This window comes from Podarcis tiliguerta, assembly GCF_965153285.1.
Source record: "Podarcis tiliguerta genome assembly, chromosome: 5".
Taxonomy (NCBI): Eukaryota; Metazoa; Chordata; class Lepidosauria; order Squamata; family Lacertidae; genus Podarcis; species Podarcis tiliguerta.
Window position 1 is genome coordinate 59,994,701 of NC_139538.1, and position 27,554 is coordinate 60,022,254.

The window sequence follows — 27,554 nt, forward strand, 5'->3', positions numbered from 1 at the left end:
TGAAGAACTAAATTTGCTATTCCGTGCATGTTTTCTTCAGAGTAAGCCCCATTAAACTGAACACAGCTTACTTCTGACTAAAAACGCATAGGATTAGCTCCTTGTCAAATAGACAATGTTCTTCGGCTAGCTAATAAGGCAAAAATGTAAAAGTTGCTAGAACAGGGACTTCTTACACCTGAGGGTGAAATTGTTGGTCTTCCGATGAAAAAGGCAATTGTCAGTAAAATTAAGTCCTTATCTGGAGGACTGCAAGTTAATCAAGGTCACACTAGCGTTTTTTTGTTTTTTTATTTAAAGAAAGAAGCTACTGAGGTAGAGCTATAGATGTTGGTCAAGTAGCTTGGCTCCAAAAGGGAATTAGACAAATTTATGAAGCATAGATCTATTGGAAGGCATTATCTAGGATAGGGAAATTAAAGCTTCATGTACAGAGGCAGCATATACCTGCAAAACAGACATTGTGGACAAATGAGAGGTCTGTTGCCTAACTAACCAAGTGGGGGATGTTGGACTAGGTCAGGGAAGGTATCTGACACTCCAGGTGCTATTGGACTATGCTGTGTTATATTTTATTGCTTATCATATGAAAAGATGGTGTTTCAGGTTTTTGGGTGTGTGTTTTTTTAAATTGCCCTGAGGAGATTTCATTAAGGGACAACACAGAATCAGCCTTGAGTCTCCCAACTGCAAGAGTGTCAGGGCGGTTAGAGTCCAGGGGTCAGCAAACTTTTCCAGCAGGGGGCTGGTCCACTGTCCCTCAGAACCTGTGGGGCGCAGACTATCTTTTTTGGGGGGAAGAACAAATTCATTTGCCCCACAAATAACCCAGAGGTGGATTTTAAATAAAAGCACACATTCTACTCATGTAAAAACACGCTGATTCCCGGACCGTCCACGGGCCGGATTTAGAAGGTGATTGGGCCGGATCCAGCCCCCGGGCCTTAGTTTGCCTACCTATGGGTTAGACAAAACAGCAGCCATTCTCACTACTATTGCTGGAGAGAGAGAGAGAGAGAGAGAGAGAGAGAGAGAGAGAGAGAAGCCTTCTAGAGAGGGAAAGCTGTGACTCCAGTAGAAAACGTTTTTCAAGCCTAATTGCAGTGAGGGGAGAGAGCAAGGAGGGGATAATGCATTTCAGGTGGGGAGGGCCACATATGGCCCACATTCCAGCTGTTTCCCACCCCTGCTTTAAAGTTCAACTTAAATACCGGTAAAAGGGAATTGCTTCCATTTAGGACCGAAGTGTAAAACACAAACCTGCAAAATTGGATTAAGCTAATCCCCTCTGAACTCTGTCAGGATTAAGTAATGTTACTATCTGCAATTTCCCCAGTGATCCCTTTTTTCTTTTCTTTTTTAAAGTCACCCTTGGTAACCTCATGTAACCCGTTAAGACTCTCTGTGTTCTTCACAGTGCTCTGCGAGTAAGGCTTTTGCTTCATTTGCTTTTAGGAAAGAAAAAGATCTCTTTTTTTGGAGCCAGCTCCAATGATGTGCACCTCGAGCTGGGGTTTCAAAGCCCTTTCCCTAATGATATTATGCAGGTAAGAGACGGCGTTGGTTGCATTCTTCCTCTGTGCATGCAGAATCATTTGGGGTGGGAGCAAAAGGTGATTGGGGCATTTCAAGACAATGAAGCTTGGGAGGTGGAGAGCTTGCAAGGAGCTGCCCATCTCTACAGCTTCTTTGATCAGGCCTGCCCACTCAGATTCTCTTGGTCCTCCTTTGACCCCCATCACCCACCTTGTTATGTACTGATGTTCTCACCCTGGGCCAGCAGGGGGTTACTGTAGATAGTTTTCACTCAGGTCCACATCAGTTATTTTAGGCGGGAAACCCTGAGTTGTTGTTGTTACAATGTTGACAGCCGGCTCCTATAAAAGCAGGCCGGCTGAGCTGTTTGCTGTTCAGTCTGTCCAGCTTACAATAAAGAGCTGCTCTGGAGAAATCACTGTGTCGTCTGATATGTTCACCCACAACTTAACACACCTGCCCCTCCCATCAAGATCCTCATTTTCACCCACTACACGCAGATGCGGAGGATGGGAAGCAGAGGAAGAGAAGTCGTGTCAGGATCCTCCCTTGAGGCTTTCCAAGAGAGAGGGGAGGTGCTTCCCTAGGTTTCCACCTTGCAACTGTATTACAGTGGTACCTCAGGTTAAGTACTTAATTCATTCCAGAGGACTGTTCTTAACCTGAAACTCTTCTTAACCTGAAGCACCACTTTAGCTAATGGGGCTTCCTGCTGCTGCCGCACCGCCGGAGCACGATTTCTGTTCTCATCCTGAAGCAAAGTTCTCAACCCGAGGTACTATTTCTGGGTTAGCGGAGTCTGTAACCTGAAGCATATGTAACCTGAAGCGTATGTAGCCCGAGGTACCACTGTATTCACTAATAGAATAGGGAGGGAAAGGTGGTCAGGAAATCGCACTACAATCATACCTCTGGTTTCAAATGCTTCAGGTTGTGTTTTTTTGGGTTATGGACCCGCCGAAACCCGGAAGTACCAGAACGGGTTACTTCTGCGTTTCGGCGGCCGCTCATGTGCAGAAGTGCTAAACCGCGCTTTGCGCATGTGCAGAAGTGCCGAAACGCAACCTGCGTGTGTGCAGACGTGCCACTGTGGGTTGCAAACATGCATTCTGCATGGATCACATTCACAACCCAAGCATCTACTGTATTTTCACTAGTCAAACTAATAAGCGATTCCCTCTTTTGCACAGCTGATGTCTCCATTAACAGAGGGACAGTAGTTTTTGTGTCTACCCATCATGGACTGTGCCAATGCCAGTTATTAGTCATGGTGGCTATACGCTGCTTTGGTTCACCAGAAGCAGCTTAGTCATGCTGGCCACATGACCTGGAAGCTGTATGCTGGCTCCCTTGTCCAATAAAGGAAGATGAGCGCCGCAACCCCAGAGTCAGCCATGTCTGGACCTAATGGTCAGGGGTCGCTTTACCTTTACCTTTACCAGTTGTTGGGAAAGATTGAGGGCAAAGGAGAAGGGGACGACAGAGGACGAGATGGTTGGACAGTGTTCTCGAAGCTACCAGCATGAGTCTGACCAAACTGTGGGAGGCAGTGGAAGACAGGAGTGCCTGGCGTGCTCTGGTCCATGGGGTCACGAAGAGTCGGACACAACAACAACAACCAGTTGTTAGGGAGGGCCTACGGAGAAAGCTGTTAATTGTCACGTCCTGCTTGTGGGATTCCCATAGACATCTGGTTGGCCGCTGTGGGAAACAGACTAGGCGAAGCTTTGGTCTGGTTCAGTGGGGTTCTTGTTATGCCCAGTAGTGTTTGGTGGAGCAGCGAAGGTGGGATTGCATTGCATACCTGGTTTGCATATGGCAAGTATCACTTCTGCTGTCATGGACTGGTTGGACACAGAAGAGTGGTGGGGAGAACTAGCTAGGGAAACCCCAGGGGGAAAGACTCAGAGCCCAGGGAGTGGTGGTGGGACAACGATGAGTGGTCAGAGGGAGAAGACGTAGAAGAGGAGGTGTCAGAAGCTGAAGAAGTAACAGGGCTTAGTGAGCTGGGAGAGTCTGTGGCAGAGGGGAGTCCAGAATCAGAGGCTGGAGAGGAGAGAGGTCAAGAGACAGAGATGAGTTAGGCTGGTGAAGAGTCACAGGTGTCTCCTCTTCCTGCTGCGACAAGCTGCCCTCCCCCCATCTCCAGAAGATGACTGAAATGGGCAGAGCAGTGGCAGGCTTCATGCTGGCACAGTCTCTGATTGCTTGGGGAAAGCCCTGAAGAGAAGAGGATATAGACGGCTATGGGGAGATGAGGACTTTCAGTCTTGGCAACTGATCCACACTGGTTGCCTTTGGTATCATTCTGTTCCTGTCCTTTATAACTAAACTCTACGCATCTAATGTTAATGATTGCAGATTTCCTGTTCTCTTTGACTTCAGCTAAGTGTGCCTTTGCTTGAATATACTATGCTAGTCACTATAGAAACATGCAAAGAAAAGTGGTTCCTGCCTAAAGAATTTTACTACCTAATTTGGAAACAATCAAATCTGTTCAGTCATGCGTTCCATGGCAGGGCATGGTGCACGCATGTTAAGTTTCTTTGCGAGTGAATGAAATGGCTCCAGAGCAGGATTGTGTTTCAAGGTATTGCTCCCCAGCAGGATTTTATCACATTTGAATTTTTATCCTCAGATACCTGTCAACAGTAATTGTATCTAATTTGTATGTTGTGATAGGGAACATCATCCCTGCACAGGCAACTGTGAGGGTGGGTTTTTCAGGGGGCGCACTCAATAGATAGACCAGCAGATCAAGTGGATTATGGGATTATGGGATGAAGTTTCATATTATTTGTGCACCAGGTTGCAAAGGTGATATCTTTATTGCATGAGAAACAATTGGATCCACTGTCCTGCCTAAGTTCAGTGCAAAGAGGACACAGAGGTATATTTGCACTTCCTGTATCATAATTTAGATTTTGATATATATGTGATAATCATCAGTACACATATAGGTTCACATGCATATGGGTTATTCCCCCAAATATACACATGGATACTATGTCATTGAAATAAACATCAGGGCTCTTAGAGAGAACTTTTGGATATAATTTGCTTTAACTAAATATAGTCAGAACAAACCGTAGAGATCTGGGTTTGAACGTAATATAGCTACTGGTTCTAAGTGCAAGTAGAATCTTTCGTTCTCTTCCTATTATACACTAAGGCAGGGTTTCCCAAGCTTGGGTCTGCCATCACCCCTAGCTAGCAGGATCAGTGGTCAGGGATGATGGGAACTGTAGTCCAAAAACAGCTGGAGACCCAAGTTTGGGCAACTCTGAACTCAGGAGTGTATGAGGCCTAGTTTTGCCACAGCTCATACCTGATCACTATAGTAACTTGTCTGTACTAGGACAAAATTCATTGTTGTTCTGGAAATGGAAACTGTAGATCAGCTTGGTGCTCTTCTGACATTTTGGCATACAACTCTACACTACACTTGATCTTAGCCAAAAGGCCGAGAAACTCTCTAATCATTGCTGGCCAGTGACCATGCTGGCTGGGGCTAATGGGAACTGTAGAGCAAAACATCTGGCGGACACCAGGTTGGGGTGCAGAGAACAGCTGTGGCATGCAAAAATATTTTCTGATGTATTTTATCCCTTGGGGAAATTTGACTAAGCAGATTTCGTGGTATATAAAAATAAACTTCATTTTATCGGATGGGAAAAAGCCTACCTACTATTATGTATCTTGCAGAAACAGTAAGCAAACACTGAACACTTTAGAAATTCATTCAGCTATCAGGGCAGTTGTACCAAATTTGGGCCAGATATAAAACCGGCAGATTCTCCTGCTTGGGGGACTAAAGCTTTATCAAGTCTGGCGTTTTGGGAAATGCTCTTGCTACATGTAGACATTATGAGATGGAAAAGCAACACAACTTCTGTGTTAGAAATTTGGCACAGCGTTTCGTCTGTGACAATAGCCTCAGAATAAACTCCCTGTTCTTTTTCCTGGTTAGATTAACACAAGTTTCTCCGGCTGAAGAAAAGGGTGAAATTCTTCCTCCAACCATACAGAAAATAATGAAAGGATATAACAAGTATCTGCGACCATTTTTTGACAGTAAGTAGGAAAAAAAGTTTTGATGGGAATAGGCTCTTCTGAGAGTTAGAGAACAACTGAAAAATGAGAAATGAAACCACAATTAAAGCCTTTTCAGTCATGTATCTTTGGCAGCATCGTGTCATTTTAAAAGGTTGTTCTATCTCCCGAGCTGCAGGGTTTAGAAGGAACCTGAAGGGTTAGCTCTGTCCCTATGATACCGAACTATGATCTGCCATATCTAACAGAAGTGACAGACAGGCCTGTATAGTCAAGATTCTTATTTATAATGGCCCAAAAGCAAAGTGCAGAAGGAATTGAGGAGCCTGTGGTGCAAAGAACACATTCGCTAACTAAGAAGATCCAGCTATCAGAAGGAATCCAGTCTTGTGCTAGAAGGGAAATGTGTTGTCTGCTATCGTCCGTACTATATAGACTGTTTTGGTGTTAACTTATGACCTCTACAGCCCTGTCATAACAGTGACATGTTTCATAATTTAGATCTCTAGGGAACACCACTGGCTCCTTGTGCACTTTCAAGTGGTACCAGAGTGCCTAGTAAAAATAATAGTTGGAAATGCTGAAGAACCAGAGGTTGTTTTTTCCCCCGTTTGCTGAAAAAGAACCCACTTCTCTGTGTGTATTTAAACTATAAAAAGACTGAGGAGAAAGTATCCACTTTGCTTCTTCAGCTGTGCAGCAGCAGCTTCAAACAACAACAAAATCCTTGCTATATGCTCCAAATTATGCATTATGCATAATTATAAATAATGATCAAATTTCATATAGGTATATTAGATGCTGGGGAGTAATACAGTTTTATACCATCTACCCAGTTAATAATTTAGAATGGTATGTTTATTTTAAAGTGGGTTGCTGAACATCATTTACAACTACTGAGGGATGCACTGGGCTCCATGTTAAACCCCTCCTTTTAAATAATTGTGAAATGAGTTAAACTAAAGTAGAGACAGATGTTTCAGTGCTGATTTTCCTCCCCCCTGTTGCCCTGGGAGACAGATGCTTTGAACACAGAGAATGAAATATGGAACAACAAAACGCACCACAGTCTGAACAGGTTGCATCTCAGGGCATACTGAATTTCAAGATTTGGCTGGCTTTGCTGCCAAGGCAGAATCTACAGCAGAATCCCTGGTTTCATGGGAACTTTGGATGTGAAACTGTTGGCTCTTCACCTTCAGTTTTTAAAACAAGAAGTTAAAAGTGTGGGTTGCAGAAGCAGGTGACTACATTAGAATGCTCAGTTCTAAACATCCTACCACCATTGCCTAATATTTTATTGAGCTATTTGAAGAAGTTGATGATGTGTAATGGCATAAAACAGAATTCTGGGGCGTTTAAACATAATCTTCACTTTGCATTGGAAGTAACCTTAGTGTGGTTACTTCTGGCTCCTGCCTAGTAAAATATGCTAAATTTCTAGTTGAGCTTCAATGCATTCTATGCATCGTTGTCTCTCATCAAATGATATTTCATTGCAAAACTGTTTTATTCATTAGATTGAATAAAAGTAATAATTTCCAGTTTATACATATTAATCCAGTATTCATTACAAAATAAAGCATTCACATCTATCGTAAGATATTTAACCTTTATTGGTTTAGCCCTCTGGCCTTCCAAAGCTGGAAAAAGGGAATAGTTTTCTATTGCCATCTACTGGAGAGAGGCAAGAATAATTTCAAAAACTTCCCTTAATGATGCAGTCGGTAAGCTCAAGGATCTTGGGATCAATCTTTTTTACAATTTGGTCAAATTTTACCAGTTTACCATTAGAGGAATAAATCTCACGTATGTTATCTGGTTATTTTATTACAACACATTAAATCATTTTATCAATCAGAAACAACAAAGAGTCTTGAAGACTTACAACCGTTATTATGCATTTAAGATGCCACAAGACTCTCTGGTTGTGGCACTCAGGTTAGTAGCTTGCTTTTATTTTCAGAAAGGTAACCAATTTATACCAGCTGCTATTCAAATTTTTCAAGCTAAAGTGTCATCCCAGATACTTTTTGGGATCGCAATATGGATACTAGCATATAATAGTAATTTAGATAATATACAGTCAAGTTTCTTGAGATGTATCCTGGGGCTTCCAAGTCCAATCAAGTAAGGGGCAATGTGTGCAGAACTAGGTATACACACAATGGAATATTGGGTGTAGGCTAGCACTATAAAATACTGTGGTTGCGTTGCCATTTCCATTGCCAACCTTTGAGTCTGCTCTCTGACTTACTTAAGGATTCTTATAAATCCAGATGGTTTCAGCTCTTACATAGCAAAATCAGAACTATCGGTATTGACTTGGAACCCTTGCATAATTCAAGTGAGCAATAAATTTATTGCAATATTCAAATCAGATTAAGGAACACTGAAAAACAAAACATCAAGCCAGCTGTAAATAAAATTTGCTCCCCCAAGTTCTATGGTTTAAATACATCAGATAACAGGATCACTTATATTTCAAAATTAATAATTGCAGTCCAATGCAGGGCCTTTATGTTAGCCCAACTGAACGTTTCCCCCTCAGCTTCTGTCAAGGGCAGATATTTAAACATCCCCAGAAACAATAGACATTGCAGATGTTCTTTGAATGTGCCAGACACAGGAGAACGTATTCTTTTCTACTGTCCATTGTACAACCAGCTACGCAAATGCAAGCTCCCTCCTTTTTCGGGTATCTAACATCCCGGCACAATGAAAATATCAAATTCTATCTGTATGACATTAACCTGGAAGTAACTGCAAGGGTGGCTGAGTTTTTATCAATATTATCTCATAGAGTGGTGAATGGCACTATTTAGCAGGAAGAAATTCCAATGAAAATCCTCGTTGTTACATATTTTTACATGGCTGTTTCTTTGTATATATTTCAAATTTTTATATATGGATGTTTTATGATAGCCTTTATTTGTAATGCCTAATAAAGGTTTGGTGAAGAAGATGGTTATGTATTTAAGGTGCAACAAGACTCTCTGGTTACGACTGGACATAATGCTAAATGTGGTTTATTTGTTATGGGAATGAGCCCAGGTAAGTCTCTGCCATACATGCCTCCCCCTTCCTTCTCTCCAAGAAAGAGATTGGAACTTTTCACCCTAAACTGTGGTTGATCTTAATCAGTGGTGTGCGATCAGTGGATTAGTGGGACTAGGCTAGTCCCCCTGGTGCTTCCTTCCCAAAGCCCAGGAAACTTCTGCCCAGCTTAGAGAAGGAGGTGCGATGTTCACACACCCTTGCAAGCTGGCACCTCTGGCCCTAATTTTTCCCCTATGAAAAAATTCACCACATGCCACTGATCTTAGCTATGGTTTACTGGAATAAACCAGCTTCATAAACCAAGGTTTGAAGTTGGATTGTTTCATTAAAACAACTTAAAGCTAACCAAAGTTTGTCCACATCTGGACAAAAGGGCAAATTGTTATTTGTAAAAAAGAAAGGAAGCTTTCAGTGTCCTCGTAGTGGCCATGCTGAAGGAAGAAGGAAGGGGAACCCAAAATTTGCCTGAGCTCATTGCCAACAAGGCCTCTCTTGTTTTTACTGCAATTGACTTGCATGACTACTTACCGTACCTGGAAATCTCATCTACTGAGATGCAAAGTCCATTTGGCTTCACTAAATGCGGCAACTGTTTTCTTTTCCTTTAAATATTGGAAATTTTCAAACAGTATCCATTCCTCCCGTCTTAAGGTGAATTGCTGGGACTAAATTTGAAAATACCTCTTCTGTAAATAAGACTAAACTCTGAAGAATAACTCCTCAGACACATTTGCAAGTTGTTCACATGCCAAACCCAGAAGCAACTGCACCATCAATGGACATCTGGATGAAGCAGAAGGATGCAAGTCACTGAGTGAAGGGAACCTTCATTGCAGTTTCATCAGTTTTATATCATTCCCAAAACTGCAGAAAAGTGGGCAGCATTTCTTTGAATTACTTAAATAACAGCAGGGTTGCTGAAGCTTTCAGAAACATGGAAGGATGCATATACCGAGTGTTTTACACAGACTAGACCCACACTGAAATTAATGAACAGGATTAAATTAATTATTTCTGGACTGAATCAAACAGACCCCCTCCCTCCAAGTCATTATATGATTTTAGTATTAAACATCTTTGCTAAATTAACATCAGTATTTTTTTAAAAAAATACATTTGGCCTTAATGTCCAATTTTTGATGTGCATTCTTATTTCCAAATGGATACATTGCACTGTATTTCTGTGATATAGGGATTTCTGCACTGTTTCCTATCCAGGAAGGCCTACCCAGTGAAACTGCTAAAGCTGGCTAAACAACTCCAAAATGTGCTCAGTTGTCTTCACATGTTTGCTCTGAGACCACCTCTGGCCCGCAGAAACTCCCGTGAGACTAATCTTTCTCCCACAGGAAAACTGACCTTGGAAGTCCTGCTTTTAGCTCCAGTCTCATGTAATCTGCCACAGCATAGTGATGAACTCTCAGTACCGAAACAAAGACCACAACCTCTTACTATAGACTGAATATTAATTTTATGCTATGTTTGTGCCTCTATTTCAGATGGCCCTGTCTCCGTAGGAATGAGTATGGATATAGCAAGCATTGACACAATATCGGAAATAAACATGGTATAGTAGTGGGTTTTTTTCTTACTTCATATTGTATTAAGTATGACAGGAAACTCTTTCGTTCTCCTTTTGCTTCCAGCATCTTTGCTAGACTTTCAGAATAAGGATACAATATCATTTAAAAAAACAAAACAAAACACCTCACTAAAACACTTTGGGGCAACATGGCCATTTTAATTCATACTGCTAAGCTTGTATCCAGTGCTGTGCGAGAACAGCATTTCATGCACAAAAGGCATGTAGCGAGTTGCCTTTGAGAACCTATCCCTTTTGAAACTGCTATGAGTTAATAATAGTTGTTGTTTCCATACATATAGCAGATCAAGGGGTATGTGTGTTATAATGTATTTAGTTAGCTGTCTGTTTTAAAGTGTTCTCTCTTCCTAGGATTACACAGCTACCATATTCCTAAGACAACGATGGACTGATGAACGCCTTTGTTTTGAGGGTAACAAGAGCTTAAGCTTAGATGGCCGCCTTGTGGAGATGCTTTGGGTACCAGACACCTTTATAGTGGACTCAAAAAAGTCTTTTCTTCATGATATCACAGTTGAAAACCGTCTAATAAGAATATATCCCAATGGAACAGTCCTTTATGCCATAAGGTATGCTCATTGCCCAAAGAGTGCTTTTTCAAAGAGCCCTTCTGAGATTGATTAGAATGAATTGTGACTGTTTTAAGTGGATCCTCTTTCACCAGCTACGTTGCTGATAATCATTATACTAGACCAGATAGATTCCTGATCCGGCTATTTGTTCCATACTTTCAGAGCTGCTCTCCCCTCCATCACAGTTAATGGGAAAGCTTGCTTGTGGGAGAGCTGTATCAGTTCTGTGCCAAATGTTCACCTAGAGGCTTTCACCATCCCTCGCTCACCTCTTTTCAAGTTCAGATGTTCACTGTCTCATCAGTAAATCCTCTGGCACCATCTTTTTAAAAGAAGAAAACAGGGACTGCTTCATGCTGCATATGTGAAGCCAACAATATGGGATTACATAGCCAGTGTGATGATGATTGACAATGTCACATGGCGAGTAAGATCTGACTAGCTGATAATGTCACGAAGGCAGTTCATAGTGAGGACTGTGTTGCCTTGCCATCCTTCTCACTTTGATGGCCAGAGCAGATGAATTGAAATATTATAAACTATTTTCAAAATTTGTTTCTGTACAATTGGGGTAACCTTTTTCAGGATCTAAAAAGGGAAGAGTAGCAATTCCAACTGAAGCACTTAATCTTTATCTATCTATCTATAGCTATCTATCTAGTAAATCCCAATTCAACTAATTTAAAAATACATTTACTATAGACAAAAAGCAAAGCAACATAGAAAGGGAAATGAAGCCAGGGATAAACAGGAAAATATGCTGTTGTTTCAATTGCGCAAACACAAGCAGTTACAGTATATCAGCCTTTCCCAACCTGGTGCCCTCCTGGTGTTTTAAACTACAGTTCTCATCATTCCTGGGCATTCTCCACACTTGCTGGGTCTCCTGAGGCTGTCATCTAAAACTTTTGGTGAGCACCAAGTTGGGAGAAGCTGCAGTAGGGTGCTGAGACAAAGGGAGATGATGGTGACTGTACTGTAATTTTGCATCGTTTCTATTTTATTTATTCCATTTATATACCACCTTTCACTTTCAAGGAGCTCAAGGTGGTGGACATGGTTCTCTCCCTCCCCATTTGATTCCCACAGCAACCCTGTGAGGCAGGTTAGACTGAGAAGGAGTGACGGGCCCAAGGTCACCCAATGATTTGAACCCTAGTCTCCCAGGAGTCCAGCACTCAAACCATTGTGAGATGGGCCCAAGAGACAGGGTCTTCAGCAGTAGTGCCATCATTATGAAATGCCCTCCCAGTGAAGATCAGGCTTCCTCCAGATGTGAGTTGAATACATTTTTATTCTGGGTGAAGCCTCCCAGAATCCCTGGGGTAACCCAGGCAGCATGCATTTACTACTACTGCTACTACTGCTACTACTGCTACTACTACTGCTACTACTGCTACTACTGCTACTACTGCTACTACTGCTACTACTACTGCTACTACTGCTACTACTGCTACTACTGCTACTACTGCTACTACTGCTACTACTACTACAGACCTTTGATGTTAAATAATTCTTCCATTTATTGGCTGCTGCTTACGCCTTTTAACTTACAATACTGCTGTTTTCTTACCTTCAAGCACTGCATTTGTTTTTAACCATTTTTGTTTTCCACCGTCTCATTTTTGGTAAGATTCAGAATGAAGTGGGGTGTAAAGGAGTTAATAATTCTGCATCTTTATTCCCTAGCTGTCTTTTGACAAAAAACATCAGCCGATCTTTCCCCCCTAGCCATATGTTTTGCCTTTTTAAAAAAAGCTCAAATAAGTAGGATAATTTGTTTCTATTTTCAGTGCTCAGTATGATGCATGGATGGTAACCATCTGTACTTTGCTTTTAAAGGATAACTACAACAGTTGCCTGTAGTATGGATTTGACTAAATACCCTATGGACAAACAGACGTGCACCTTGCAACTGGAAAGCTGTAAGTGATTTTATTACCTCTAACAAAGAGAGGGGCAGGGGGCAGGGAAGGGAGCCCATTTGCAGGGACACTGGAGAGAGGGTGCTACAAAAGGAGCTCCCAGGTAGTGCTAGGCTGCAATCCTAAACCCACTTACCTGAGAGAAGGCACCATTGAATTCAATAGGACGGTGTCGTGGGCTAGCTGGATGCTGAGGTGTGGTGGAAAGCACCAGATGGGGAACCCCCCTAGGGGAAAGATGTCTCAGAGCCAGGGGATTAGGGGTGGAATGACACAGAGGGAGAAGAGGGAGCAGACTGGGAGGAGGTGAAGTCCGAAGCTGAAGAGGGTTTAGTGGGGCAGAGTGGTTTAATATCAGTGGAGGCTGGAGAGGAGTGGGAGCAAGCTGCTGAAGAAGCCATGGCGTCCCTCCGCTCCTGCTGTGACCAGCTCCCCTGGTCTCCAAGGCCATGGAGAGGACTGAAGAGGGTGGAGGAAAGCGAGACAAGATGAAGGAGCCTCAGGTGGATGGGGGAAGGAGTCTTGGAGAGTGGTGGGAAGGCGGGCCTTTCAGTCCTCAGAAATGCCTGATTGGGGCAAGATCCACAGGGAAGAGTTGCTGCGATCATTAGACCTGCACAGTTTGGGTTTCTGGGGTTAACTTCGCTGATGCTAGGTGTTTAATTGCTGACCTGCTCCTTGACAGCAGGATATCAGCCTGCTCTAAAATAATTAGTTGAGGCAGGATTTAGGAGTGATATAGTTGCTGCTAAAAACCTCTGCAGCTGAGGCTCAGCATTCAGAAATATGCCTCTGAGTATCAGTTGCCAGAGAAAAACAGTGGGAGAGAACTCCTGTGCTCAGGTCCTGCTGGTGGGCTTTCATTGGTCAATGTAAGAGCAGAATGCTGGACTAGATAGGCCTTTGGTCTGCTCCAGCAGGGCTCTTCTCTTCTCTTAATGAGTGGCAGCCATGTAGGGCTTCCACCCACTGAAATATTTCCATGTCAGTGCAAAGCCTCCACAGGAGCAGATGTGGAAAGTATCCGGTGAGATCTAAGCAACCGGCATGATTGCCTCTAGCATACAGAAGTACTTCAGCTGGACCTCTGACCACACAGAAGAGGTTGCTCAGCTGCACAGTAATAAAACATGCATTGGGCCTGAGAATCTGTGCGTATATAGAAAATGTACTTGTTTCTTTCCCATTGCTGGGTGCCTTGATAATTCCACACATTTCAAATGAAAACTACTGTACCTCACTAGTCTAATGTTTTATGATTTTTAACCCATGTAGGTTCTGACGAGGCTGAGATAGGGTTGGATAGACTCATCAGTATCTGGCCCATACCAGTTTTGCATGGGGACAGGACTAACTATAATCTGATGCAAGGTGCTCAAAAATTTATGTGGCAAAAATTTCTGATGCTACCATCCTGCAGCCAAAACAAGCCAGAGTTGAGCTTCTTGTGATTTCTGAACCCAGGCTCATGCTTTGTTTCCTCCTCCCCCCAAAAACATGAGCAGCAAGGTAAGGACAAATATTAGCTACCACTTGTGGGTTTGTGTGAAGCGAAGCAAACCAAACCATGAGCTCAGGTTTGGAGCACATGACAAGCCAGACCCTGGCTTGCTTTGTCTGCAGCAACATCCAGAAGCGACACCATGGGAGCTTTGGGGCAGTATGCAGAAGCACGCTGCTCAGTCACCTTAAACGTGAGTTTGTTACAAACTAGGGTTTCGTAGGGCATGCAAGCAAAGCCACTGAAGTGCTCTTCAGCCCTCCTGTTCTGTCATCTGGCCAGCTTGAGAAGAGGCTTCCCGGTTTGTTAGATCAGTTTTCTATGATACCAAAACAGGGACACTATGGTTTAAGCACTCCCTACAGTCCTGGTTCCAAACTATACATTCAAACCATAGTTTGGCTTCTAGGCACACTTAAACCACAAGTTTCTGGTTTAGATTCTATGGGAAACTGTTATGTACTGAAGTTCTCACCCTGGGCCAGCAGGGGGATACTGTAGATAGTTATGCAAATAAGGGATCGAAAGTGACGTTCAGTGATTGGATAGTTTTAGAAAATTGTTACAGTTACGTTGTACTGGAGCTCTATATAAGCAGGCTGACTGAACCCTTCAGTTCAGTTCTGTTCTGGCCTGTGAATAAACAAGAGCTGTTTGAAGAATCGCTGGGTCGTCTGATATGTTCACCCACAACTTAACAGAAACTTTAAGTCATTGCATAAGAGAGTAGGAAGGAGTGTTTGAGCTCACTGCTTGCTCCTGTTCTAACAAAGCACAGACAGTTGGGAGCCATGATATAACGCCTCAGCCAGGCCTTAGAATGTCTCAAGAAATGTTGTAGACAAATAAGATTGAATAAATATTTAAATCAGAAGAGCAATTCCTTGCTCGGTTTCATACAGAATTCTTTGGCATATTTTCATACACATAAGGTAGATTTGTGTATCTGACTGCATACCCGCCAACATTTCTCCTATTCCATAGAAACAAACAAACAAACAACATTTATACCCCACCCATCTGACTGGGTTGCCCCAGCCACTCGGGTGGTTCAGGGAGGTCATATAACTATATCCTCCAACATTTCTTCATTGAAAATAGGGATGTTCTAAGGAAAAGCAGCACATCCTGGGATGAAATCAGGAACTGGGCCAGCTTCTGTAAATCTAGGACTGTCCCTGGAAAACAGACACTTGGAGGGTCTGTGATTGGCAAGGCCTGTGATCACATTTCAGCCTTTACAGTCAGGCAAAGTTATTACAAATGCAGTTCTTGACTGCCACTCTCGGCACAGCCAGGCTGCCTAAATCCCATTAATAAATCTGTGCAGGATTATAGCCACAAAGGCAAATTCTCTCCACCTCTCCAAATAGTCTCAGTTCAAGACTTCTGACCATTTAAAATGTCTGTGCTTCAAGCTACATTTCTCTTCTATAAAGCTGTGCCCTAGTCTTGTCCAGCAATCTATGTTTTCCATGTCTTCTGTCTGAAAGCATCTGAATGTGCCGGCTTAGTCTTAACTTCTGACACCATTCATGCAAGCAAAACTCAATTGCACAATTATTCACAAAGTGGGCCACACATTCATTTTCTAAAACTGAGCAAATATTTGTTGACTTTATTCTAACAGAATTGGCCCTATTATAGCTGTTAGAACCTCCAAACCAACATTAGATGCCTCCAGGGAACATGAAGTTTATAGGGGAAATAAAATGATCCTGATGTTCCCCCTTAAAATAAAAAGCTGTGGTATTGCCTAGTTTGATAAACATAGTCTAATGGGGGATAAAATAAATGTCCAGAATAAAAAATGCTTCCAATGTTAGAGAGGTGGATAAAATACCGTTTCTGTTGTGTAGGTTGCATGCTCAGTTATGACTAGACCACATCATTGTAAGCTACTTCTCAAAGATGACCCAGGCCAAATATTCACTCTGAATCAGGATCCCATATATTCTAAATTTCTCTAACTTCTTTCGTGATGAATTGGAATCTTTAGTCACAATATTGAAAGAGAAAAACCTTTTTAAAGGCTTTTTTAAATTCTAAGTTGAGTCATGGTGGGAGCAAGTCTCAAAAAAAGTGTGTGCCAGGGGAGTGGCAAGGGCATTGCAGGGGTGGGTCAGAGGGAAACTTATTCCAAACTTTTTTTAGTTCGGTCATGTGACCTAGTAACTCAGCAGAATTTATAATAGCCAAAAGAGTGCTGCAAGCCAAACACTATTTATTTGCTGCTCCTCATCCTAAGGTCCTAGGACAGGTTACAGCATTAAAACGCAGTATTAAAAACAAGTCAAAACAAATGTCCCTCCCCCCCCACACTCGGGCTGGCTCAGCCAGCATTAACCCTACTCCTGAGCAGAGTTTGGAACAGGGGTAAATTACACTAGCATAATTTATCCCAATGTAAATTATGCTGGCTTCCTAAAATTTGGATTGATTTTGTTATTCAGTGAGGCTTGCATAGAAACAGTGTTTGATGGATTGCACCATTTTCAGTTTGCAATGTTTGCTATCTTTTTTTTTTTTACTATTAAGTGATGTACTATGTATTTACATACACATCCCCCCCCCCCAATTAAAAAAGTATTTTTATACAGCTTTACAAGGCGAAACAACGACAACCCCCCTCAAGGTGGTTTACAGGAAGGGGGTGGAGAACTCCATAAAAGAATTTAAAATATAGAGAACAATAAACTGAAATTAGTAGCATAAATAAAAATCCCACCCCAGGTGAGAACTGTAGTAATAAACAGTAAAATAAAAAATAAAAAATTGTGGAAAGAGTTACAATTATGACTTTAAAGAGATACAAATCAACAAAGCCCTATATTTATGCATTTCCCCCAGGAAGCAAAATAGATAAATAAATCCTTATGCACCTGAAAACAAAGGGTTTCTGAATGATACCATCTGCCATTCAACAAGCACACAAGTGTCTCTGGAATGAATGAAGGAAAAACATAGCAATGCAATAAAAATGGATCACATGACATTTGTTGCTCACTTTCTAGGGTAGGAGAATCAAGATCAGAAATGACTGAGCAATCTATAATGATCCAGTCCATATCTGTGTGCCACTTCCACCCTTCCTGGTTCAGTTTGAACAGTTGTTGGATAAATAGTGCTGTCTTCTCAAAATAAGCTGCAGATATCAGTGTGCCCTTGTCAAAACAGTCAATATGAATACACAAAGGTTTCTAGCACCCAAAAAAAGCAAACAAACCCTTGTTAACTGGAAATAATGTGTACGTCTGGAGGAAAACAAGTAATATCGCCAAAGGTCTCTCAATTAGAAGCAGATTATAACAGGCTCTTGGAAAAGAGTAATGGCAACATTTGTAGCCGCTGAGTGCAGGATTTAGCAAGCAGCCTCAGGACTGCAGACTTGATTGCAGTAATGGCCCTTATGACAGCCGGTTCCTAGAATGGCAGCAATAAAGTAGAATAACCTCTATGGAAATTTCACACAATTTCATATTGCCGTAATATGCGCATAAGGACTGAACCTAGTTGAAAGGAACAGTTGCGTGGGCTGTTTTGGGAAGGATTAAATGCACCCTCTTAATTCTTCCCTTGCCATGTTGATTGCACCTGTCTTGCAGGTGTAACCTTCTCTTCCAGGATCTAAGCTATAGAGACAATTACTGAGGCATCCTCAAGGACAATTTTTTAAAAAATATGCACATTTATACTATCAATAACTATAACACTCTTGATTACAAGATCTGTTGCAGGTGCAACAGATTTGTAACAAACACAAATTATACTTATCCCTGCAAAAGCCTCAATAGCATACCATTCATCTTCTTTAGATAGTAGCAGTAATGGAATAGGTATCATTGCAATCAGTGTCCAGATGGCATCATTCTCTCCATACCTTTCAGACTGGATTTGTAGAGAGAGTTCTCTACACAACCTTAGCTGGAAGGAAAGCTTCCAGCTAATTATCTGAACTGGGTTTAAGGCACACCTTTCACATTGGATTTGTAGAGAGCATGAGTTCTCTTTCTTCCTTAAGCAGCAGGTAAGGCGGTAGTGATAGAACAGAACATGGAAGGGAAAGCCACCAGTGTGTGTGTGCATAAATAAAATACACACTTGACAGTGTGCCCACACAAACAGGTGCAGAAAAATATTCTCACGCCCCTTTTCATTTCTAAATATTTAGTTAACCCGAAGCAGGCTTTTAAGGTATTAAAAAAAAAGATGTGTCTGAAATTCCACCGGTGTGAAGAGAAAGAAACCAGGAAGCCCTCCTAACAGCAGCAACAAAAATCACTGAGTATGTTCTGGTCCAAAACACTCCTTCCTTCTATGTCCTGAACCCCTGGGCTTACCTGTCCACAAGTCAGTATGTCCAGTACGAAGTCCAAAGCCCAAGGGTCAACCATACAAGCAAAGCCCAAAGTCCGCAATCCAAAGGCCCGGAAACGCAGTCCAGGGTCAATCCAAGTAGGGAAGCCTGAAGTCCCCCACTCAGGAGACCGCCCAGAGTCAAATTCAAAGCATAGTCCTGCAGAGGCCCAAAGACAAAGTCCATCAATAAGGGCAGTTGAGCAGACACAGCACCTCAGCTCTGCTTCCTTTTCATACTTTGCAGGCTGATTGAAGCATCTGGGCTTGATGAGGCAGGTTACCCTCACCTGCTCCAGGCCTACTCCAGCTGAGAAATCACATCCCTCCTTCCAGAGCCAACAAGCCCCACCTGGCCAGCTAGGGAGCTGGGCTATGGGCCCTTGCGTGCCTCAGCCTCCTAGACTCCTGCTGTTCACTATGCCTCAGAGGCCACCGTGTTCATGGGGACAGGGGGCCCTCTGGCTCTGAGGATGGGTCATGCCGCTCTGGTTACTGTGTACTGTCCTATATCCCCTCACCATCTGTCGCCCTGTGAGTACTGCCTTCCCAATTCCCAGCTTGCCCTGGTGTCCTAGTCCCGGCCTCCCCCCCCTCGCCAGGATCCTCTTCCTCCTCACTGCCATCCTGCCAGTTCATGACATTCTAGAACTTAAAGGCCATACACATTATAAAGCAGGAGATTCCCATGCAGACACAATCTTAGCTGGAAGGAAAGCTTCCAGCTAATTATCTGAACTGGGTTTAAGGCACAGAATGTGCATGGACATGCCGGCTTCTCAGAGATCAGAGTTGTCAGAATATCTTCAGTGTAGCTTCTGTGAAGGACGAGGAAACGGTTGGTTTAGCAGGGATTAGGACGGAAGTAGCCAGGGGGAAGATCAACATGGAAGAGGTTCAGCATCGTCTACACTGGCTTGATCATGTCTACAGAATGGAAGATGGCAGGATCCTCTTCAAGGATGGGGAGCTGGCTTCAAGTACCAGGCCTGTTGGCAGACCAACTCTACATTACAAAGATGTCTGCAAACATGACATGAAGGTTGGCAACATCAACCCCACCATGTGGAATTCCCTTGTAGACGGCTGCAGTGCCTGGAGACAGTCAGGCATGCATCCATAGCAGTGACCAGAGGAGGAATGGCCACTGGGAGGAATGCAGAGGAGAAATGCCATGGTGCATCTGCAGCAGGACAACCAGATGCCTTCATCTGCCCCTGTAACAAAACATGTCTCTCCTGTATTGGTCTCTGCAACCACAGCAGGTGCTGTAACCTTCCAACAGTTTGACTTCACTGACAAAGGCACACTCCTCCATTGTCTCCTGACACAGACGGATGCCAACAACAATCCTAGGGGCAAGAGATGATGATTTCCCCACCCTTCACCCTAAGGTCCCTGGGTGGGATACAACAATTAAAACAGAAGCTTAAAAATACTATGGCACAGGGAAATGGCAGAGAAATGGGAAGCTGAAAGAAGGGGTGATATAAATATAAAAATATTTTAGAAGTTTGCCTGGCCAGATAGCTACTTAAATTCTGGAAACTTTGTGAAGGAATGGAATGCTATTCCTAACTCTGCTCTAATAACTCATTTACCGTATTTTTTGCTCTATAAGACTCACTTTTTCCCTCCTAAAAAGTAAGGGGAAATGTGTGTGCGTCTTATGGAGTGAATGCAGGCTGCACAGCTATCCCAGAAGCCGGAACAGCAAGAGGGATTGCTGCTTTCACTGCACAGCGATTCCTCTTGATGTTCTGGCTTCTGAGATTCAGCATATTTTTTTCCTTGTTTTCCTCCTCCAAAAACTAGGTGCGTCTTGTGGTCTGGTGCGTCTTATAGAGCGAAAAATACGGTATTTAAAATGGGCAGAGGAAATAGGATAATGAGGCAAGGAGGAGATATTGAGAGAGGGAGCCACGGAACAGGGGCTTAATTTGGAGCGCAGGGTCATCAGTAAGCTAATGGCACACAGCTCTACCTCTCCATTCCATTGGAATCAGGAGAGGCTGTGGAGGTGTTGGAGTCTGGCAGCAGTGATTGACTGGGTGGGGTGAATATACTGAGGCTGAACCCTGAAAAGATGGAAGTGCCGGGGCGGGGAAATGAGGTTTGGCTATCCCATGTCCTGATTTGCACCAACTAGCCAATTCTTTGGATTCTAGTAGCCTGACATCTGTCTCCTGCCTTTTCCAAGGAGAGTTCTGAAAAGAAGGAACTTCACATTGCCTGCGTGCCTAAAACCGCCTTTGCAGCCACAAAGGGAATTAATAAAATTACAAATCAGTATTTATTTTCGCAGCAGAATATCCTGTAAATCCCCTCATTATTCAGCTTGCCCTTGCTCTTTAGAATGCAGAGGGGGCTTACTGAAGCCAAATGGATGAGTAGCGCTCTCTTTAGTCTTCTGGGGCTTCAGAGAAATTCTTAGCTCTCCTTTGGCTATTTGCACAGTTGGGCGGGAGGGCTGAAACTGAAACATTTTATAATCTGTTTGATGTGACACTTCAAGCTGTTTCGCACATCAGCGTAAATGTCATTGTGCTGCAGACCTCAGTATACATCGCAGGACACCAAGGAGCAGTATTGATATTCATGTTCATAACTAACATTTGCTGCAGCAACCGTTTGTATAGACACTGCAGGGAAATGTGTGAAGACTGGGCAGTATTTTCATAAGCCAATATAACAATATGACCTCCTTTGCAGTTGCCCGAATGGATAGCTTTCAGAAGGAAGTATTTCACTGTGAGGTTTACAGGATCAACTCTCACATACAATGGGGGAAGAAATTCAGTTTAGTTCACATTTATGGGTGAACTTACATGAGTCACACTTTCTGAAACAATACAAAACTGAAACAGAGCCATCTTTTGAAAGTTGTGCCTCTCCAAATTTTGCAATGCAGTTCTCAAGCCAAGTAATGTGTTCAAATCTACATATACTAGGGTAAGGTGTGCGTATAAATGCATGCATTGGTGAAAATAACATACAAAAACTCATTCTATTTGGAGGGGGGGGGAACACTTTGCAAAAATGTGTATATGAGGAATTCCCACTAAAATGCTGATGAATTTTCATCAGGATATATATATATATATATATATTCTAAAAAGTTGTACTCTGATGTAGAAATGTGGAGAACCAAATTTAAGATTGGGAAAGTGAGAAACTAAGAGATATCAAAATGGACGTAGTTGCCCAGCCCTTCTCTCACAACATAGTGTATGCATTGCCAGCGCAGGAGCCTACCTTTCTTCACTTCACAAAGTTACTAGCAGAGCAATCCTATATTCAGGATTTGACAGACGTCATGATTTGCCCCCAGAACTCAAGACATGACTCCAGCATAAAACATACACTGATAACACCAGCAGAACCACCCCCCCCCCTGTGTAGCTGTTTTGTTGGTGAAGAGACACCAGCATTCTAGCCGATCCGTATGGGAGAGGGATTTTTAGATCTACCCTTTCTTACCATGCAGAATGCCAGCCTGTATGATTTTACACATATTAAAAAGGAGTGTAAACCGACCTCTGGATCTGTGCATTTTAAGTTTAGTTATATTATTTCTAAGTGAATGTTGCATTCATACGCGAATTTAGACAGCTAGCCACACAAGCTCTTTCAGATGGTCTTTAAATGAAATATCTCCATTTAAGGTGAGGGATGGGGAGTTTAAGCTGTGAAGATGAATTTTGGATTTAAAAATGGAAACAATTTGTTCTGCAGCTGTGTGAAGCATGGAATATTTAGAGGCTGAGGTCTATTTCTTGATTTTTGTTTTCCTGTTGTGTATTTCCTAGGCATTTACTAAAATCCTAAAGTCTAGGATTCTCTGGGAAACCAGTAAATGAAGTGAAATTAACAGAAGCTTTGCCAGAAAATAGAAGACATATACTATATATGGACACAAACACATTTTCTATATTTAGTAAAATTCCTCTCTTCTTCTGTTCCCAGGGGGTTATAACATAAATGATGTCATGTTTTACTGGACAAGGGGAAATGATTCCGTTAAAGGCTTAGAAACCCTGCGATTGGCGCAGTACACAGTAGAAGACCACTATACCTCTAGTTCTGAAGCTGTCTATGAAACAGGTAGGTAACTCTTCAAGAGTTCATTTACAGTCATAAAATCCTACTTACTTCTTGACCTTTCTGTCTTTCCAGTACACTTCAATAAAGCTAGCTGGGAATGGTCTGAAGGCAGATGATGATGCTTACTTGCTTTCTCACATTCTATACCTTAAAAAAAAAGAAGAACCCAGAATGGCCAACAGCATATAAAACACAGCAATTAACAGATGTCACAGCATTAAAACAGAATAAAAATATAATAGTAAAATACATGAAATAGTGAAATGCTGCCACTGAAACTAAGCAGGTTTGGATCTGGCCAGTGTCTGGATGGTAGATTGGATGGGAATCCTTTATATGCCACCTTGAGTTTATTAAAGAAATTTAGGATGATGATGATGATGATGAATTTAAAAAAACTTGGCTGTGCTGCTGGACCTTGACTGCTTGACTAAAAACCTTTATTGTATACCAAGTCGTCTGAATCCTATGCATGCCCACTCAGATGTCCTGCTGTGTTCAAGGGGGCTTACTCCCAAGTAAATGTATACATGATTACAGTCTCTGTTAGCAGAGAACATCTGTACAAAACTTTCAAGCCAAGAAGAATACCCTCCCAAAAAACAAAAAAAACCCCAAACCAGTAAAACTAATTGAAATAAAGTAAGCACATTAAACAATAGAAGCTCGACTAAATAAACATGTCTTTAAAGCTCATTTAAATGCTGAAATTGATGAGATTTGGCAGGCAGCAGATTCTGTCCTCTGGGGGCCACCACCAAGAATGTTCTCCCTGCAGGGCCCGATACTCTCTTAGATGATGGAACCATTAATAGGTTCTCTGAGCTGCATCTTCTGCAAATCCTGGTTCTCACAGTCAAAGGCTGTCAGGTCCCCCCCCCCGCCCCCCTCGGTTGCATGCCTCAGTGTGATAAGAACAGTCTGATGCACTGAATTATTATTATTATTATTATTATTATTATTATTAATTATTATTATTATTATTTTCCTTCTGGATGCTGCACACATTTGCTCTTCCACAGAAGATAGAGCTTCTTTTACGTACCATCCCAGCTATTACATTTGTGATTCACAACTCAATAATATGCTTCTGAATTTAAGTTTCAATCAACGTGCATTGTGCCATTTTTATTTTATATTCTGGTTTCTGCTCCGATCGTATAAATCTTTTGCCTTCCACTAAAGATTTTTATTTGAGAGCATTATTGACTAAGGAAACATCATGACTTTGAAGTCCTAACTCACATTAAAACAGCAAATGCCTATAAATAGGTATAAAAAAATACAGATCTCCACTAGCAGACTTCATGTTCAGACAGTATCTTGCTTCTTACATAAGTGGCATCTGCTTGCTTTCCTCACTGCTTCTGCTGCTGGCTAGCCATCATGCTCAAAGAAGGCTAATGATTCCATATTGCTGCTCTGCCCAGAGAGAAAGCTGAACCTGTTCGCTCATCAGAAAATAAAATACATGTTCATTTCTGAATGTTTCGGGGAGAGAATATGTAAACAATGCAAAGAAAAGCGAAGTGCAGGCCATTGTTCTCATTTATATAGGATTATATTTTCTAACAATAAATGAAGTATAGCCAGGATATATATATATATATATATATATATTTGCTTTCGTAGATTTTCACGGGTACAGGAATGCAGGTTTTGGTGTCCTCGGGTGTCTTCCCGTGTAAAAGTTGGGGTGTCTAGGCGACGTTTCGACGAGGTCTCACTCGTCATCTTCAGGCTGGTGCTTTCGGCTTCTTGTTACTGGAACAGAGCAGGATCTCAGTGTTTGAGTTCCTATAAATACTGTTGAGGAGGTGTGGTGTATAGCCTCCAATGTTCTGGGCAGAGAGGAGGTTCCCAGGCTAGTGTGCCTTTTCTTCTTTTGTTCCTTAATTACTTGAGGGATATCTTGAGTGATTTCTTGAGTGATTTCCTGAATCCCACTTAGGTGGGTCATTAGGTGTGGATTAGTTGCTAAGGCCTTCGTGTCTTGAACTCTTGAACTTTGTGAAGAGTTTTTCTGAGAAGATGGCTGTACTGCACTTGGTTGTGCTCTGGCTTGGCTTCGTGTATAGGGGCGAGCTGTGGTTTTGTGGCCTGTGCCAGCCAAATCTGTGTAGGGATTTGGCTGCACCCCCCTGCAATCCCATCTTCTCAGAAAAACTCTTCACAAAGTTCAAGAGTTCAAGACACGAAGGCCTTAGCAACTAATCCACACCTAATGACCCACCTAAGTGGGATTCAGGAAATCACTCAAGAAATCACTCAAGATATCCCTCAAGTAATTAAGGAACAAAAGAAGAAAAGGCACACTAGCCTGGGAACCTCCTCTCTGCCCAGAACATTGGAGGCTATACACCACACCTCCTCAACAGTATTTATAGGAACTCAAACACTGAGATCCTGCTCTGTTCCAGTAACAAGAAGCCGAAAGCACCAGCCTGAAGATGACGAGTGAGACCTCGTCGAAACGTCGCCTAGACACCCCAACTTTTACACGGGAAGACACCCGAGGACACCAAAACCTGCATATATATATATATATATATATATATATAGCGCCGCCCTGACACCCTGGGTGGATCGCCGTGGCGCTCCTGGCAGCTTAGCCAAGTTATGGTTAAGGAGGACACCATCTCAGGTTTGGAAGACACGCTAAGCCAAACTTTGGGTTAGCTGGCATGTTTCACTCACCTGAAAAGCATGGGGAGAAGCAAAGTGAATTCTGCCTCCTCTTCAGAGGCCAGCAGATTCACACATATGCGCTTAGCCATGGTTTGGCTTAGAGTGATGGGCAAACACTCTCAAGGAACTGCCATCAGCTCAGAGGCGAGAGGTGGAAGGGCAGTTGTGTTATAGGGAACCTCCGAAGATCTTGCGAAGCAGTTTCTCCTCTGGCAAGGAGGAAAGCCCCACCTCCAGTGGGGAGGAGGTGCAGGGACCAGGAGATGCTAGGGAGAGCTTCAACACAGAGCCTGAGCAAAGCGGAGGGGAAGGAAGTACCCCTTTGCCACCGCCCACTCTGTGCAGTAGGTTTCAGCTCAGAGAGGGGAGGAGAAGGATGGGGGTCACACGGCTGTTATGCTGGGGGAGGTACAAGGACTGGCCACTCCCAGATTGCGATGCTCTTCACTGTAAATATTTTGCACTAATAATAAAGCTGGAAAAGACAGGTCGGAGTCTTGCCTGTTTGCTCTCGAGCAACCACACCAACACCTGACAAACACTAAATAGAAATTAGATATAAGTATGATGGATGAACTAGCAAGTTGGTAATTGTGTGCTTTAAAAACTTGTGAAGCTTTAAAATAATGTGTTCTGTGTGCTTCTTAGCTTGTTTTCTTAATGCTGGTCATAATAATAAAGATTTGATCTGAAGCTTTAAAATATTATTTAATCTTGTACATGAAGAAGAAATTGTCAAGAAATCTAAATGACTTGTTGCATGTCTCTCTTTATTCACTACACAGGGCACTATCCAAAGCTAGTCTTCCATTTTGAGCTCAAGAGGAACATTCTGTATTTTATCCTTGAAACATATGTACCATCCAGCTTGCTGGTTGTCCTCTCCTGGGTGTCATTCTGGATAAGCCAGTCTTCAGTGCCAGCCAGAATCTGCATAGGTGAGCTACAATAATAAAACACAGATGCACTGCCCACCCCCCCACCCGGGTCATGTTGTTTTAACATGGAGGAAGCTGCTGCATTTCTGTTCCTCCATCACCTATATAATGCAGTAAACCTTGAACCATGGGATCTATGTTCCAGCTCCTCTGTACATCAACCAGACAAGTCCTAGAAACTGAGCAGGGCAGATGCAATGAGCCTAAGGAGCCTCATGTTAACCAGCTAGTGCTAGAATGAACTTCTAGAGTCACTCTGCAAGTGAAACAGTTGAAACATTGGTTCTGTTAGGCGTTTTATTCTTGGGTAAAAGTAACATGTGTGGAAGAGAGCTGAGGTGTGACTACTCTAACTCCACCACCACTGTTCCCACCACCCTCCATGAGCTGGAAGAAGAACCACTGCAGGGAGGAGCCTGCTGTCTTTGTGTAAGCTCCTCATGCCATTTAGAAACCTGAAAAAGCAAGGCTCTGCATCATTAGAATGCAAGAAGAACCTACCAGTGGCCCATTGAGTTCAACATCCTGTGGACAGCCTGCAACCTGGAGTCAAGAGCACTCACCCCTCCTGTGGCTTCCCTCAGCTGGTACTCAAACTCATACTGCCACTGTGTAGGCGCAGGTAAACCATAGCCATCAGGATCAGCAGCCATCTATGCAGCCTTATCTTCCATGAATTTGTCTAATCCTCTTTTCAAGCCATCCAAGTTGGTGGCCATCACTGCCCATAACATGTGGGGGATATTACGCCAACTCATGGGGGGCTGTGGGGACAGTGTTGGGGGAAGGGAGAGCTTGCATGCACAGCCTCCCTCCCTCAGTGCAGGCTGATTTTACACAGAAGTAGACTGCCTGTGTGGGACTATTGCGGTGCACGTATCTCCTAGGCATTCTGCAATGCTCACTTCATGGGGATGCAGGACTTCAGTGTCCCTCTTCCGGCATTCAGTACAAGTGAGCTAGCCCTGTCCACTGGGTACCAATGCCCTAGCTACGGACCAACCTGGCCAAGTCCCCAAGCTGACACATGATCTGCATCAGTATGAAGGTCACCTCATGGCCAGTGGAGGGTTCCTTTCCCCTTGGAGGGAGCCCTATATGTCCTTATGTACATAGCCCCCTTTCAAACTGGTAACGATCAGATGTGGCTCATGCACTGGTGGGAAAGGTGGCAACAATAAAATATGGAAATAGACCGAGTTAGGTCTGTCTAAGAGC

The 27,554-nt window shown here is 42.9% G+C and overlaps 1 protein-coding gene across 2 annotated transcripts in view; it reads left to right on the top strand.

Annotated features, from left to right (window-relative positions):
* LOC310678951 (gamma-aminobutyric acid receptor subunit pi-like) overlaps positions 1-27,554 on the top strand; it is a 42,987-nt gene that overhangs the window by 9,780 nt on the left and 5,653 nt on the right. Inside the window, exons 2-8 of one of the 2 annotated variants that reach the window (XM_083443543.1) lie at positions 1,461-1,547; positions 5,507-5,610; positions 10,149-10,216; positions 10,604-10,821; positions 12,667-12,749; positions 22,573-22,710; positions 26,184-26,336. In XM_083443543.1, the coding sequence (XP_083299669.1) occupies positions 1,492-1,547; positions 5,507-5,610; positions 10,149-10,216; positions 10,604-10,821; positions 12,667-12,749; positions 22,573-22,710; positions 26,184-26,336 (820 nt within the window). In that variant the 5' untranslated portion in view covers positions 1,461-1,491. Of the gene's footprint in view, positions 1-1,455; positions 1,548-5,506; positions 5,611-10,148; positions 10,217-10,603; positions 10,822-12,666; positions 12,750-22,572; positions 22,711-26,183; positions 26,337-27,554 lie in introns of both variants that reach the window. The other variant, XM_083443544.1, reaches the window with a different exon arrangement.